Here is a 15,151-nt window from a genome sequence, read left to right on the forward strand (position 1 = left end):
TTGCATTTCTAAAAATAAAATAAAATAAAATAAAATAGTGGGAGTACAGTCAATGATATTAACACCAGTATATCATTTACACAACACTTTTTTCTGACCATTTGCTGTATTTTAAGTGCAGCCTCTCAGTAATCCTTACTATCACCCTGTAGGGGTGCTAATATTATTATTATAACCACCACATTGCAAATACCATGAGTGGCTCAAGGATCATGGCTTGTTGAGGGCTATTTGCTTAACCACAAAGCTACACTAGATACAAAACCTGCCATCCTGTGCAAGGCTATGTGGTGGAGAAAGATATTCTCTACCCTATGACTGGCCCAATGTTCAACTTGTTGTGAGAGGAGTTTGTTTTCAGAGGAGTGGGATCAGTTTATATTGTAATAATTTCACTGCTGATTTTGATCTTGTGATCATGAGAGCCTCGAACTGAAACATTTCAATGTGTACTTTTTTTGTCATTTACACACACAAACCCACATCCCCAAATAATGCTTAAACTTACCCTGTGTTTCAGGGACAGGGTATAGTGGAATAGGATCTGCTGTGGTCTGCAGCAGGGACTTCCGCAGAAGGAGCAGCCTCTTTTGGAGCTACTGACAGTGGCATTTTGTAAGCAAGGTGCACGGCAGGGCAGAGCCCTCAAGGATACCTGGCATCTTCACCTACCCCATTTGCTAGAAAGGGCCCTTCTACTGTGCCAGTCTGGCACTGGCATTGGTGCCCCTTTCCATTCTAACAGGAAGCAGACTACATACTTTCAGATGCAGCAGTGGCTCACTATTCTGATTGATCCCAAGACAGAGTTAGGGACAGAGTCTGCCCATGATGAAATAGTAAACAATGACAAGAGTAAAAGTATTGTTGTACAAATGCATTACAAATGCACAATGTGTTCTTGGTTGAAACCTGACAGTTGAATTCAGACTCCACATAAGTATTAGCAAGTTTAATGTAGTTTATTTACAAAGTTAAAGATAGCTGCCCATTGCTGGTCTTAGCATAAGTGAGGTTTCTCCTAGGCCAAGTCTATTGCGGATGGGGAAGTCTGTAGGATGCAGTATGCTTTAGGGAACAGTGCACAGATAATTCACAGCATAATACACCACACACACTACAAACAACTTATCTGCTCTTCATCTGGATTCCCTAGAAATTTCCTGGAACTCATGAAAGAGGCTCATATAAAAATATATGAATGCTTGCTCAGTTGTTCTAGAAATGCTTACTTGCTGATAGCTTAATAACAGGAGTCCATCTCTTATGAATCTCTGAGGACATTTATTTTAGAAACCATAGTTCCCTATTCAGATGTGTTTATGTGAACAGAAAGCAAACTATCAGCGTATCTTTAACATCAACAGCGTAATTACACTGAAATAATCCAGCAGGGGAAGTAAAATTCAAAACCAAAGAATTTTCGCCTAAAACTGAAAACCTGAAATGTTAGATGTGTGAATATTCTGATCACTTGGCAAATATTAGTGACTAAATACATTCAAAGGTGTGAGTTAGAAGTAAATGCCTGGAAATGAACACTTCTTCAAAGTAGAATAATTTGAAAAGGGAAAGATTAGTGTACAAAGAGAGCCATAAGATAGGGAGAAATATGTACAAAGAGAGCCATAAGATAGGGAGAAATATGTTTTAGGGGAGGAAATCTTGATATATGTTGTTTCCTATGTTGTAGCTTAGGTACCTCAGAACAGGAACAGTCATCTTCCCCCTATATTCTCTAATCACTTTACATCATACTTTCCTACAAATGAATGACTATTGGTCCTCCCATGGTTCAGACCATCTTGTCACTATTACAGATGGGGGCAGGATTCACTTAATCAGCCTCATCAGCAGAGGCCCTGTGCAAAGGGGCGTCCCCTCTTTCCCCCTCCTGTACCCCCTGAAAGTTGTTTTGGCTGGGGGGGGGGGTTAGGAAAACCCCCAGAACAGCATGTCAGGGGGAGAAGACTGGCAAGCTGAAAAGCTTGTGCAGATGGTTCATTCATCACAGCATGACATTGAATTTCACTGGAAGCTTTTCATTTAACATGTAGCCTAAGGATTTCTTTCCTGGCGAAATTTGAAAATAATGTAGTCTTTGCTGCAATATTAAACTTAAAGTTGAACATTTATCTTCTAGGGGGTCAGGCCATTTGTCCACCCAATCCAGTATTTTCAACTCTGACTTTGAGTGGTTCCCAAGGCTTCAGAGATGGGTGTTTTGTAGCCCTTCTAACTAAGATCGTTTAATTACAGGAGAATGCTGCTGCACTCATATTTCACTTACGGGCTTCTGTAGGTAAGTTATTGACCATTGTGGGAACATAATGCTGTACAGTGGTACCTCGGTTTAAGAACAGCCCTGTTTACAAACTATTCGGTATACAAGCTCCGCAAAACCGGAAGTAGTGTCCAGGTTAGTGAATTTTACCTTGGTCTACGAACGGAAGACGAACAGTAGAAGGGCACCGGCGGCGGGAGGCCTTATTAGGGAAAGCATGCCTCAGTTTAAGAACAGCTTTGGTTTAAGAACGGACTTCCAGAACAGATTAAGTTCGTAAACCGAGGTACCACTGTACCAGGATTACCCTTTAGGTCTGATTCCACAGGCTTTTCTTATGTTCTTAAGTGCTGATCCCAAAGTTTACTGCAGAACTTTCTGCAAGATTTCACAGCCATTTTGTGTTTTCCAAAGCACTGTGGTTTAAGAAGCTTCTATTTTACCTGGGAAGGTAAGCAAAGCAGGGGTCTGACTGCACAGGCATACCAGAGTTCCCCATAGTCCTTGGCTTTGCTTCCCCCCTAAATCTCTTCTTCTGGAGTTACAGATCTTTCTCATCAGTTCCACCCCTGATTTCTAAAGTTCCTGCTTCCCTTTCGTCTTCCCATTCCAGAGTTCACAAACTCCCAATTGGTTTGTGATTTTGCACCACTCCTTCTCCAAATCTGAAACCTAAGAATAGCTCTACTCTCCTAAACATCTTCTTGCTTCCTCAACAAAAACTTCCACCCTGCACCTCACCTGAAGCCTGAAACTGCACCAGTTGGCTGTATTGTTATACCCTACAACTTTTCCTTTCTCTCTTTCTTGGAAACTCTTATTATTTATTTTTAAATTTGAATACAAATATAATTTCTAGAAGGGTCTCCCATGAATATGCTATGTGGGTGTACCTCTCTTTATGGCTCATAGCTACCTGTCATGTACCACACTGCAAAAGCCTCCGCACGGAGCAACTTCAAGGAGCCCCTGTGCGCTTGCTGTTGATGTTGCATCAAGTTAGTTTAGCAGTATTTTCCATTAGGCATTTTTGTAATGTTGATCTAGATCTTTTAAACCCTGCTTTAACATAATGACACAATTTCACATCATCTTTTAGGCAACAATGGAAACCAATGTTTTGTTATGCTCTTAACTATAATTGTTTTTGTAGAAAATCCTCTTTGAAACGTGATCATTTTGTTTGTCTCTTCATATTGCCATCTGCCACTCAGCAAACATTGACTTTTTGACTGTTGCTAATGCAACTTCCTTGTTAACTTCATTTTCTCAGCAGCAGCATCAATGAAATTGGCTCCAATTACGGAACAGGTTTTGATAAACATCCCATATCCCCAGAAGACAATGAACCATTTTACACTGTGTGAAGTGATTGGTTCATTTGAGTGAGAGACCTGGATATTGTTTTATTTAAGTAGTTATATTTAGGATGTCAAAGGCATTAATGTTAAGCATGTGAATCCATCAATCATATAATACCCTTTTATGAACTAAAGAAAAAGCCAATCTTTAACAAAACAACACCCCTTCCTCTTAAAGAAAAAAATCACATAAAAAGGAACCTTCATGTATAAATAGAGTCATGGAGACACAGTATATAAAATACAACATATTCGGAATCCTCCTAACAACAGCTATGGGGGCAGGAAAGTTAAGGGTTTTTTTATTCTTAATGAATAATAAAGGCACGTCATGTGGGTGGGCCCCCTCAATGTGGGGGGGAAGTCGACGTCCCACCAGCTTGTTCTTCATACAAAAATATTTTTGTATGAAGCTATTTACCTTAGGAATTAGGAATCTGTGGTTCTCCAAATATTGATGGACTACAACTCCCATCATTCCAACCACTGTGAGACATGGAAGACCTGCTCCCTGCCTGGCAGGCCTTTTCAACCTGGCCTGAGAGGGCAGGACCATGACTTACTGCAGCTACAAAAGCTGAGGTTGCTCAAAAGACTCTTGGGCTGGGATGTTATTTGAGGGTTGCTGTTGTTGTTATTGGTTTCGTGTACCTTTATTTTAAATCTTGTAATTTATGTGGAAATTGTTCCATTTGGTTGGGTATTTTTAAATGTTTTATTTATTGTTTCTGACTACTTTTGTTTTGTTATAGTTATGTATTTTTTTTCATTGTATGAACTGTGGAAGATGTCATACAGATAAAAATATGTATGTATGTCTACGCTGGCTGTGGCTGATGCAAGTTGCAGTTCAACAACATGGCTTAGGGCCCTTGTATCTACGGGACCGCCTCTCCTGGTATGCCCTGCAGAGTACCTTAAGGTCCATGAATAACCATAGTTTAGAGGTTCCGGACCCTAAAGAAGTCAGACTATCCTTCACCAGGGCCAGGGCCTTTTCAGTGATGGCTCCAACCTGGTGGAATGCTCTGTCCCATGAGACTAGGGCCCTTCAGGATTTAACCTCCTTCCGTCGGGCCTGTAAGACAGATCTATTCCGCCTGGCCTTTAATTTGAATTCAGCCTGATCTTTTATTTCCCAAAGGTCAATAAACCCCTGCATGAGGGGATCTATCCAACTTTCTTTCTCCAGTCCAAGCGGGGCTCCAATCCTAAAAGTCTGACTTTCTCTAAATTCAGTCTTGGAAGGCATCAACTTATAATCATCAAATTGCAACTGTAAGGCTGGGGCTCTCTCCCTCACCACTTGTGCCACTTTAGGTTCCACAGCAAAAACTTTCTCCCTCGTCTTCTCCTCAATTTGCCATGTCAAAATAGATCCCTGTATCGATTCCTGAATAATTTCTGTATTAATATTGACTTTTTGTGCCAAATTAGTCACTTTTTGTTCCAAGTTATCAATTTTTATAGTCCTCGCATCCGTCTTCTTCTAAAGCTGTTCCAGTGAATCATTAATCTTACAAAATGCAACCACTAAGGCTTCTTCTGTCAACATTCTTAACGATTCAAGGTCAATCCCAGATTCTCACAGTTTTATCTTGCAGGTGGAAAATTCCCCCAGCTCAGCTCTTGTAACAATTTCAAAGGCTTCCTCTAGGGGGAAACAATTTCTATTTGTATCAATCCTTTTAAGCACAGTTCAAACAATAAAGTTAGTTTCAATTTTCAGTTACTTTTACTCCTTTTTAAACGCAGAAGGAGACAATGGAAACAATGTATTTCTCTTCTTTAACTTACTGTCAGCAGATGATCTATTCACAGTCAATGAGCATATCCGAAACTTCAATCTTACTAGCAGCCCGTTTCCAGGTTCAGAGCGGTGGTAATTTGACTTTCTTCACTCTCTCCTGCAGGCTTACGTGATCTTAAATTTCCCCCCTCTTCTCCTGCTTCCAAGGGGGGTTTGATGATTTAACCGATGGAAGTTTAATCCTTTATGAGAGACTTTCCAAGGCTTTAGCTTGCAGCCTCTTTGCTTCAATCTATTTACAAAAGGGGAAGGCGGACTTCCTGTTTGAAACCTCCCCGTTTCGGTGCCAAATTAAGACGTTTAAAAATCCAATTTTCCGTTCTACTTACGGGTAGTTGTTTTAAGATCAAATTGTCCACAGGAAAAAGTCAGCGCTCTCCTGCAACAGCAATGAGGCTTCACTCCGTGAAAGAAGCAGTCGATTCGAAGCACCGCGCCACTCACCCCACGTCGCTCCGGATCCCCGAAACCGGGTTTCCCCGCGAGTAGGGGAGGCGCAAAAGGTGCCAGCCGAATCCCACGTCCACAAGCTTCTCCCGCCTGTGGTTTTTAGTGGGTCTCCGCCTTCGCCGTGGCGGCCAGACCCTGATTTCCACGGAGCGGATTCCTCCCGATCGGAGGAATTCCGCCATTGCTGGAGGCGCTGACCCAGAAGTCCCAGAACAACTATTCTCACACTTAGATGTAGGCATTGAAAAAATATTTGCTCCTGGTTTTCATTTTAATAATGAAGCAATTGTTATAACTATTATTAAACAAAACAGATATGAGAAATATTTTGTTACCACCCAATAAAGCCAAAAAATGCACCAATGCTAATTATTATTTTATTATTAATAATCATTTTATTATTTATATCCCACCCATCTGGCTGGGTTTTCCCAGCCACTCTGGGCGGCTTATGGCATATCTAAAAACAAAATAAAAACATCAAGCATTAAAAACCTGCTGATACAAAGCTGCCTTCAGGTGTTTTCCAAAAGTTGTGTAATTCTTTATCTCCTTGACATCTGAAGGGAGGGCGTTCCACAGAGAGGGCGCCACTACTGAGAAGGCCTTCTGCATGGTTCCTTGTAACTTTGCTTCTCACAGTGATGGAACAAGCAGAATACCCTCAGAGGAGGACTTCAGTGTCCAGGCTGGACGATGGGGTGGAGATGCTCCTTCAGATATACTGGGTTGAGGCCATTTAGGGGTTTGAAGGTCAGCACCAACACTTTGAACTGTGCTCAGAAATGTAATGGAAGCCAGGGAAGATCTTTTAGGACTGGTGTTATATGGTCCTGGCAGCCACTCCCAGTCACCAGTCAAGTAAGAGGTGATATGATAGAGGTTTATAAAAATCTGCATGGCATGGAGAGGGTGGATAGCAAGAATATTATCTCCCTCACTCATAACACTAGAAATCATGGACATCCAGTGAAGCTGATTATTTGAAGGTTCAGGACAGCTAAAAGAAAGTACTTCTTCATGCAGTGCATAGCTAAACTATGGAACTCACTGCTGCAGGAGGCAATCATGGCCAACAAGTTGGACGGCTTTAAAAGAAGATAAGAAAAGTTCATAGGAAATGGGGCTATCAATGGCTACTATCCATTATGGCTATTCTCTGCCTCTATGGTTGAAGGCAGTATGCTTCTGAATACCAGTTGCTTCAAACTGCAGGAGGGAGGAGTCCTCTTCCGCTCAGGTCCCACTTGCACATTTCCCATAGGCATCTGGTTGGCCAGCGTAGGAACAGGATGCCGGACTAGAAGAGCCAATTGTTTGATCCTGCAGGCTCTTATTATGTTCTTATATAAAGGTGGCAGATTTGCCATGATTCATTGTGGCAGCATGTGGATCCAGTTAAGGAATCCCTGATGGCGCATATTTATTCCTTCATAAATCCCATTCATCAGAGTGGGGCTTACATGCAGTTTACTGGCATGCAGAACCGCTGCACTCATTTGCAACACAAGGGAGTTTATACTGATGACATTTATACTACTCACCGCCAGAATGTGGAGGTGGTCCACACAGCAGAACCATCCCTTGTCCTTGTCGTACTGACACTGTACTTCTTGTCCTGGTTTTGAAATTTTCAAGATCTATTGGGAATAGATAAATAAACACATAATGTTATGGCACACATGTTATGGCACTCACTAACCAAATGAGAAGGGATAGGATATTGAGCCTTTAGATTCACTAGAAGAATTTAAAGCGGTGGCATGCAGGAGAACTGCTGATGGTCAAGAAGGTCTACCCCCCAAGAATTCTATTGCCTCAAGGGAGTGAGTAGTGTTCAAGGTGCAACCTGGTTACCTCCATATTTTGCACACTCAGGATACATCTGTGTGAAGCATTTTTCTTGGGGGTGGGGGGATAAACTTGCAGGGGCCTTATAAACTATCTAATCCACCTGCCTTTCTGCTCAGTGCAGGAGATCCAGCGCTACAGAATCTCCAAGAGATGTCTTGAAGACTTTCAGAAGGAGACCACAAACCATCTACGTTAACTGGTTTCATTATTGAACCATCTAACCACCAGGAAGTTTCTCCTAATGCTTAACTGAAATCTATTCTCCTGTAGCTTGGTTCCATTTTCTCCTGTCCTGTCTTCTGGGGCAGAAGGTAACAAAACACCATGCGTTAGCCCTTCAGGTATTTAAAAAATGCTCTCAAGTTCCCCCCCTCATTTTTCTCATTTATTAAAAAGTTACAATACAGCTTTGTCCGCTGCCATATTACAGAATTATCACTCCAATCCTCAATTCCACATCACTGTCATGTTGGCTCACTGAATACCCTCAATAGGAGCTCAACTACTGATCTGGTTTTCTCTTCTCTAAACCTATTCCAGTTTATCTACTTTGTTCTTAAAAGTGTGGTACCCAACATAGTATGCAGTGCTTCAGATGAAATCTGACCAATAATGAATAAAGTGGGGTTTTTAATTGTCAAGTGGTATGTGCGCATGAGACAGATTTAGTAGTAAATAGTACATTTCTGAGTCAATTCAATGTGAGTCACAGGCAGGCCTTATAGTGGGGATTTGCCCCTTCTTTCCCAAGTGTCCCTCTTCACCCCACCTGAATTTAAAAAGCATATTGAATGGAGCACAATGAGCTCTCAGAGAATGCACAAAAGGAACAAAGGGTGAAAATACTCACTGCACACACATGCTTGTGTAAACACACTTAAGATGTTCACTTAATCATAGGTAGCAACTTTAGCGTACTTCAGTTACACTGAGATTCTTGAACTCAAAAATCTGTGCTCCATTTCTCAGAAACCCAGTTCACGCGCTATCTGCATCAGTTCACTCTGAGTTTAACTGCTTTCATAAATTGCCTATCCTACAGACTGGTGATGGGTAGCTGAGTGGTTAATGGGTATTTTTGTGTGTACTGCAAAAATGGAAGAGCCCACTCATGGACACTAAATACAACATTACAGTAATCATGTGATCAAATATTTCACACAGAAGAGGTGGCCGAGATTAACTCTTGAATTATCTTGCGCACTAAACTTTCTCATCACAAGTGTCCCAAGTCACTGGAATGACAAGAATTGAAAGATGGGGAGAACTCATGTCGGTGCCTCATTGTAAGTTAGACATGGGTATATTGAGGTTCATGAGCTATGACAACTAAAATCCCCTTTTGTTTTGCATTTATCATCCCAACATTAAGTTGTGATAACAACTGTATGAAGGAAAACTGCAAAATGGCAAATTCTGTCCCAACACCAAGCACTCTGAAACATTCTTTTTCTCTGCCTTGTATATTACACTTAAGCTTATTAATTGCCAAGGTTACTATTGGTGACCCAGCCAATGGCACCAGTTATTGATCAGCTGCCAAGGGAATTCAAGGCAAATGCTCCAGCAGCACTGAATCAACTCAGGGGCTTTTTATCTTACATAGTTGTTTGTTTTTACATTCCCAGGTTTTTATTTTTTTATTTTGGGGGAGGGGGCTTTTATAGCGGCTGAGTCTTCATTTGCTGATCTCAAAATTGTTGTTCAGCACAGCATAAAACCAAGAAAATACACAGGAGATAAATGTATTGAACAGCTGGAAAGTAATTATATTGTTATAAAGGTGATAAATTAAACTTTGATTTTTATCCCACTTTGATTTTTTTCCCATTCCTGTTAAGAGCACAGTTGCACTGGCAGTACTGCTTAGGTGTGCTTCCCACAACCCTGAATGTATTTCTCCCCTCCGATTAGGACAAGCTGTTCTTTAGAAATCTGGGTGAAATTATACTGACAGTAGAATTCTTAACATAAGTTAAGGCTACAACCCTATAACCATTTTCCTCGGAGTAAGAGCCACTGCAGTTACTTCTGAGTAGAAATGTATACAGTTCTGCCCTTAAAGGTTTGAAGTTGAAACAAGGAATTGGGGGAGGGGGAGAGCTTTGGGGAGGGCAAAATCTAAAAAAAAAAGAAGTTTTATTTTTTATTTTTTGGAAAATAGGCAAATAATCAACACTTCCGATATGGGCTGTGATTCGCCCAGGTTTTTACAGACATTTTAGCCACTTTTTGAAAATTGCACCCGGACGCCATTTTCAACAGACGAATCTTGGCTATGTCTGGGAAATTCTGGACGCAAGGCAGCCCTAGTATCTTCGAATAAAGAAATTTTACAGAGTTGTCAGAGCAGGATGAGCACAGGATGAGACAGAGAGAGACTAACTATACAGAGAAATGATCTACTATCTCAGAAAAGCTCTAAGAACTTGGGACACAAACACCCAAAATAAACTAACTGTAATTGCTGGGGGGGAAACAATATGAAATATTTCCTGAAATTCCAGAATTAGCTGAAGGGACCTGTCTTATTAAAGGTGAGTGCTAGCAGTCTGGATATTTTCAAAAAGGTTGACAGATCAATGGGGACTAGGTCTATCACTGACTATGAGCCATGGCTGATACTGGGAAAAAATCCATATTCATAGTACACCTGTGATTATAAAATACTTCTGAAAATGTGAGCTTCCCAGAAAGTGGACTGGGTGGATCTTCATTTTGATAAAGGATGTGGGCCACTCTTTACTTCTGCCCCACCCTCCAATCATTTAAAAAATGGCCCTATTCCTGTAACAGGTGGTTTTTGAAGAAACTGAGGGTTAAAAATATCCAGATCTTATCTTGGGCACAAGAGCTCATAAGACTAGATCAAGAGGCCATGAGCACATCTTAATAAATGTATGTGTCTGATGCTATTTCTGCAGTCATCCCTCATAACATGCACTTGGTACAATTAGGAAAATAAACTCCACATCATTAAACCAGCATTTATTATTAGTAGTAGTATTATTATTACTACTACTGCTATTACTACAGTGGTACCTCACGTTAAGTACTTAATTCGTTCCGGAGGTCCGTACTTAATCTGAAACTGTTCTTAACCTGAAGCACCACTTTAACTAATGGGGCCTCTTGCTGCTGCCGCGCTGCCGGAGCCCAATTTCTATTCTTATCCTGAAGCAAAGTTCTTAACCTGAAGCACTATTTCTAGGTTAGCGGAGTGTGTAACCTGAAGTGTGTGTAACCTGAAGCATATGTAACCCGAGATACCACTGTATTTTTGCAAGAAAGGTCTCTACCCCAGTCTCTGCTAGTAAAACACTGTATGCTTGTTCCACCAAAGTATCATGCTACCATTAAAAATCCATTCATAGAATTGTAGAGTTAAAAGGGATCCCAAAGGTCATCTAGTCCAACTGCCTGAAATGCAGGAATCTCTGATAAAGTATCCATGACCGATGGCCATCCAACTTCTGTTGAAAAACCTCCAAGGAAGGAGAGTCCCAAGGGAGACCATTCCACTGCTGAACAGCTCTTACTGTCAAAGTTTTTCCTGATGTTTAGTAGGAATATCCTTTATTGTAACGTGAAGCCATTCATTTTTGAGTCCTACACTCCAGAGCAGGAGAAAACAAGCTTGCACCATCTTTCATGTGACAGCCCTTGAAATCTTTGAAGATGGCTATCATATTTCCTCTCAATGTCCTCTTTTCCAGGCTAAACATACTGTGCTCCTTCAACCATTCCTTATAAGGTTGGTTTCCAGCCCCTTGATCATCTTGGTTGCCCTCCTCTGCACACATTCCAGCTTGGCAACATCCTTCATAAATTGTGGTGCCCAGAATTGGACACAGTATTCTAGGTGTGGTCTGACCAAGGTAGAATAGTGTAGTATTATTACTTCCCTTGATCTGGACACCAGACTTCTGTTGATGCAGCCTAGAATAGTGTTAGCTTTTTTTGCTGCTGACTCACATTAAGCTTGTGGTTCACCAAGATCCCTAGATCCTTTTCACATGAACTGCTAGTAAGCAAGGTGTCCCCCATCCTATATCTGTGCATCTGGTTCTTCCTGCCTAAGTGTAGAACCTTACAATTCATTTTGTTAGCTTGGGTCCAATTCTCCAATCTGTTAGGGTCATTTTGAATTCTGATTCTGTCTTCTGCGGCATGGAGATTATCAGCATTTGAAGATGTGCAGCAGGTTATATCGTTACCCTTTCCCTCCTCTCTTGTTCTCATATATAACTTTGATTAATGGTGGAAAAAGGAGGTGAAAGATCATCTGCTCTTGTTCCTCAAGTGCAAGGAGCTACACTTGAGATTTACCTGAGAACTAAATTGTTCTGCAAGAAGCAGCTCTCAGACTGATGATTTAAATCTAGTCAACTGATTTCGCTCAAAGGTAGATTACAGGGCATAAATAAAAATGTTGTCGATTAATACTTCATGTAGCTTCTTATTAATAAAAGCTACTAGTCTCAAATTAAGATCAACACCTATTCAAAAAGCTGCTTCATGACTGTTCACAGCCACCTTTAATATTACACTTGATTGTTGCCCATGACTATGATATACTTGCATTAAAATAAAGTATTGATTTCTTCAACTGACTTGTTATGTGACCTCGGGTAAGTCATTTAGCTTCATTGTGTCAAAGTTTGCTCATTTGAAATGATAAGTGCAATGATGCTTGAACTATCTGTGCTTCTGAAGAGGCCTAGTTAATTAATTTATGCTAAGAGTTTTGATGCTCTAAAACGAAAGGTACCAGATAAGTGCACGTGAGCCAAAATCCTCTTTTCAGCATGAACTTTGTTTTTCTCTCTAGTTCTGTGCTAACTTTTTAAAGTCACCTTCATTATGAAGTCAACACGAAATTCTCAGCAAAGTCTGAGAAACATGCCAGCTGGAAATAGATTGGCCCCGATTAAAATCTCCGTATATCGTCTAAGGGAAGAGGAATTGCCAGCTCTATCTGGTACAATACATCTCCCATTTTCTCTAACTGCTAACCTTTTGTGTAAGATGTTCTATGACTCACTTCTGCAATATCAGATGTGTCACAACAGAAGCAGAAAAATCAGTGAAAGCGTAAAACTGACAACCCACAAGTCACGCCAGCATGCTAAATATGAACATTCTAACCTGCACCATATGGCTCTTGATGGTAGCACTGATCCATGTTTAGCTTGAATAAGCAATGTTTCTTCGCACATTTTAAAATTAACAAGAAGTGCAAACATCAATATTTACAGTCTATGAGCATGGAATTGTATGGCAAATTAGGGCTGCATTATTTCCCACCCCCCTCTCATTTATAGCCTACACAGCCAGGGATGCAAGTTCAATTCATGGATTTGGGATTGAAGTGCATGCAAATGTTACAAGAAGCCCCAGAACAACTGGACCTTCTCCTCCTCAAATACATAGACTTGATTTGTATTGTGCAGATTATGCATCCATCAAAATCAGCCCACCTCACCCCCCATGCTGGTCTTGTAGTTCAAAACATATCCATTTCACACATGTGCATAATTTCATGGCCCATATGTTACTAAACATTCTCAACTTGGCAGCAACATCTTGAGTCCACTCAAGGTAAAATGGAACCATGACTTGAGAGAGAGAGAAAAAAACAAAGTGATGACTTGATTTAAGTTGAAATGTGAACCCTGTGAGAATTCAATCTGCCCTACTTTGGGAGATGGACTGTCATTTCTTCCTCAAACGTTCTTCAGAAGCAACCTCTGAGATATACCAGATCTAACTGACTCCAATTTTCATCAGCAAGATCCAGGAACCAAAGGAATATCTCATGCAGTGAGGTGAAAAGAAGACAAAGCAGAGGCAGGCCTATGGTAAGGACTAGCAGTAAAAATAGTCCATTTGCTGCTCATACTGAACTGTAAGCATGACCCTAGTACTTTTTCTTAGAGGTCAAACCTTATCATCTGATATGATAGAGATGGCTCAAGGATGTTCATCATTGGCCTGGCTGGTGGTTGTGTTGTTGTTGCTTTCTTCAACCAGAGGCTTGAGCCAGTAGACAGCCTCAATTCCTGCCTAATATCTCCCAGGCCCGGATTCAAGACTAAATGTAGGTTCAAGTCCTTGTGTTGATGGGGCCACGACTTAGCGTCACTTTGGATACAACCCATGGCTGCCCAACCCTCCAGAGCAGTTGGGGAGCAAGCCGGGGAAGCAGAGGGGGGAAATCCCATTATCCAAGCGAAAAGCATTGCACTAATGGGACCTGCTACTTGGATACCACACCATGGGCTACGCATGTGATCTCTCCTACCAGTTTTGTGTGTTCAGATTAGAAAGTGCAGTAGCTCCATTAACAACCCTTGTGGTGCAATGATTCAGTGAGCCTGGCTATTAACCAGAAAGTCACTGGTTCGAGCCCACCCAGGGACTGGTGGTGGGCAGGATTCCTGCATTGCAAGGGGGTGTACTAGATGACCCTCGGGGTCCTTTCCATCTCCACAATTCTATGATTATATGTACATTAGAAAATTCTTCAATAGCTTTCCTTTGTTAAATTTCCTTTATATATCAGTACAGTGGTACCTCTGGTTACGAACTGATTTCGTTCCGGAGGTCCGTTCTTAAGCTGAAATCATTCTTAAACTGAGGCACACTTTCGCTAATGGGGCCTCCGGCACTCCATTCGCATCCTAGGGCAAAGTTCGCAACCAGGAGCAGCTACTTCCAGGTTAGTGCAGCTCGTAACCAGAAGCGTTCGTAACCAGAGGTACCACTGTATAGGCACAAATAATGATCAACAGCTATAGGTGACAGGAATAACAAGTTGAACATTTTTAAGCTGCACCAGAGAAGCTAAGGGATCCAAGTAGAAAGATTAAGGGCATGGTGGGGTGGGGAGAGATTACCGTATTTTTTCCGTGTATAACATGCCCCCGTGTATAAGATGTCCCCTATTTTGGGGGACTCCAAGTTAAGAAAATGGAGGGAGATCACTCAGAGTTCTTGAGCTTTTTTTGGGGGGGGAGGATTGCCCAGAGTTGAGCTTTTTTTGCCGAAAATCGCTCACCCAACGGACCTACACTGCCACTCACACACGTCGCCAAAGTCACCAATCATCTGCCCCCTCGCCGCCAGCCGCCGCTAATCACCCGCCAAATTGCTGCAGAGACAGCCAATAGCCACCAGCCCTTGCTGCAGCCACCAATCAACTGCCCTATCACCTGAAAACCTCCTGTCCAAGGCAGCAACTAATTCCCAGTCCCCCCCCCATGCACTGTCCATGTATAAGGCAACCCCCCATTTTTAAAGATTATTTTATAATAAAAAAAAAACCTCGTCTTATAAACGGAAAAGTACAGTAACTATCTTGAAATGCTATGAACTGAAGTCCATTCATTG

General features: G+C 41.5%; 1 protein-coding gene across 12 annotated transcripts in view; it reads right to left on the reverse strand.

The window, feature by feature from the left end:
• The window catches only part of LOC308471560 (contactin-4), a 520,761-nt gene that overhangs the window by 159,068 nt on the left and 346,542 nt on the right, over positions 1–15,151 (reverse strand). For 11 of the 12 annotated variants that reach the window (XM_080995664.1, XM_080995658.1, XM_080995657.1 and 8 more), the window contains one exon: positions 7,450–7,545. In XM_080995664.1, the coding sequence (XP_080851790.1) occupies positions 7,450–7,545 (96 nt within the window). Of the gene's footprint in view, positions 1–7,449; positions 7,551–15,151 lie in introns of those variants that run through there. The other variant, XM_080995659.1, reaches the window with a different exon arrangement.

Source organism: Podarcis pityusensis, assembly GCF_964106645.2.
Source record: "Podarcis pityusensis genome assembly, chromosome: 2".
NCBI lineage: Eukaryota > Metazoa > Chordata > Lepidosauria > Squamata > Lacertidae > Podarcis > Podarcis pityusensis.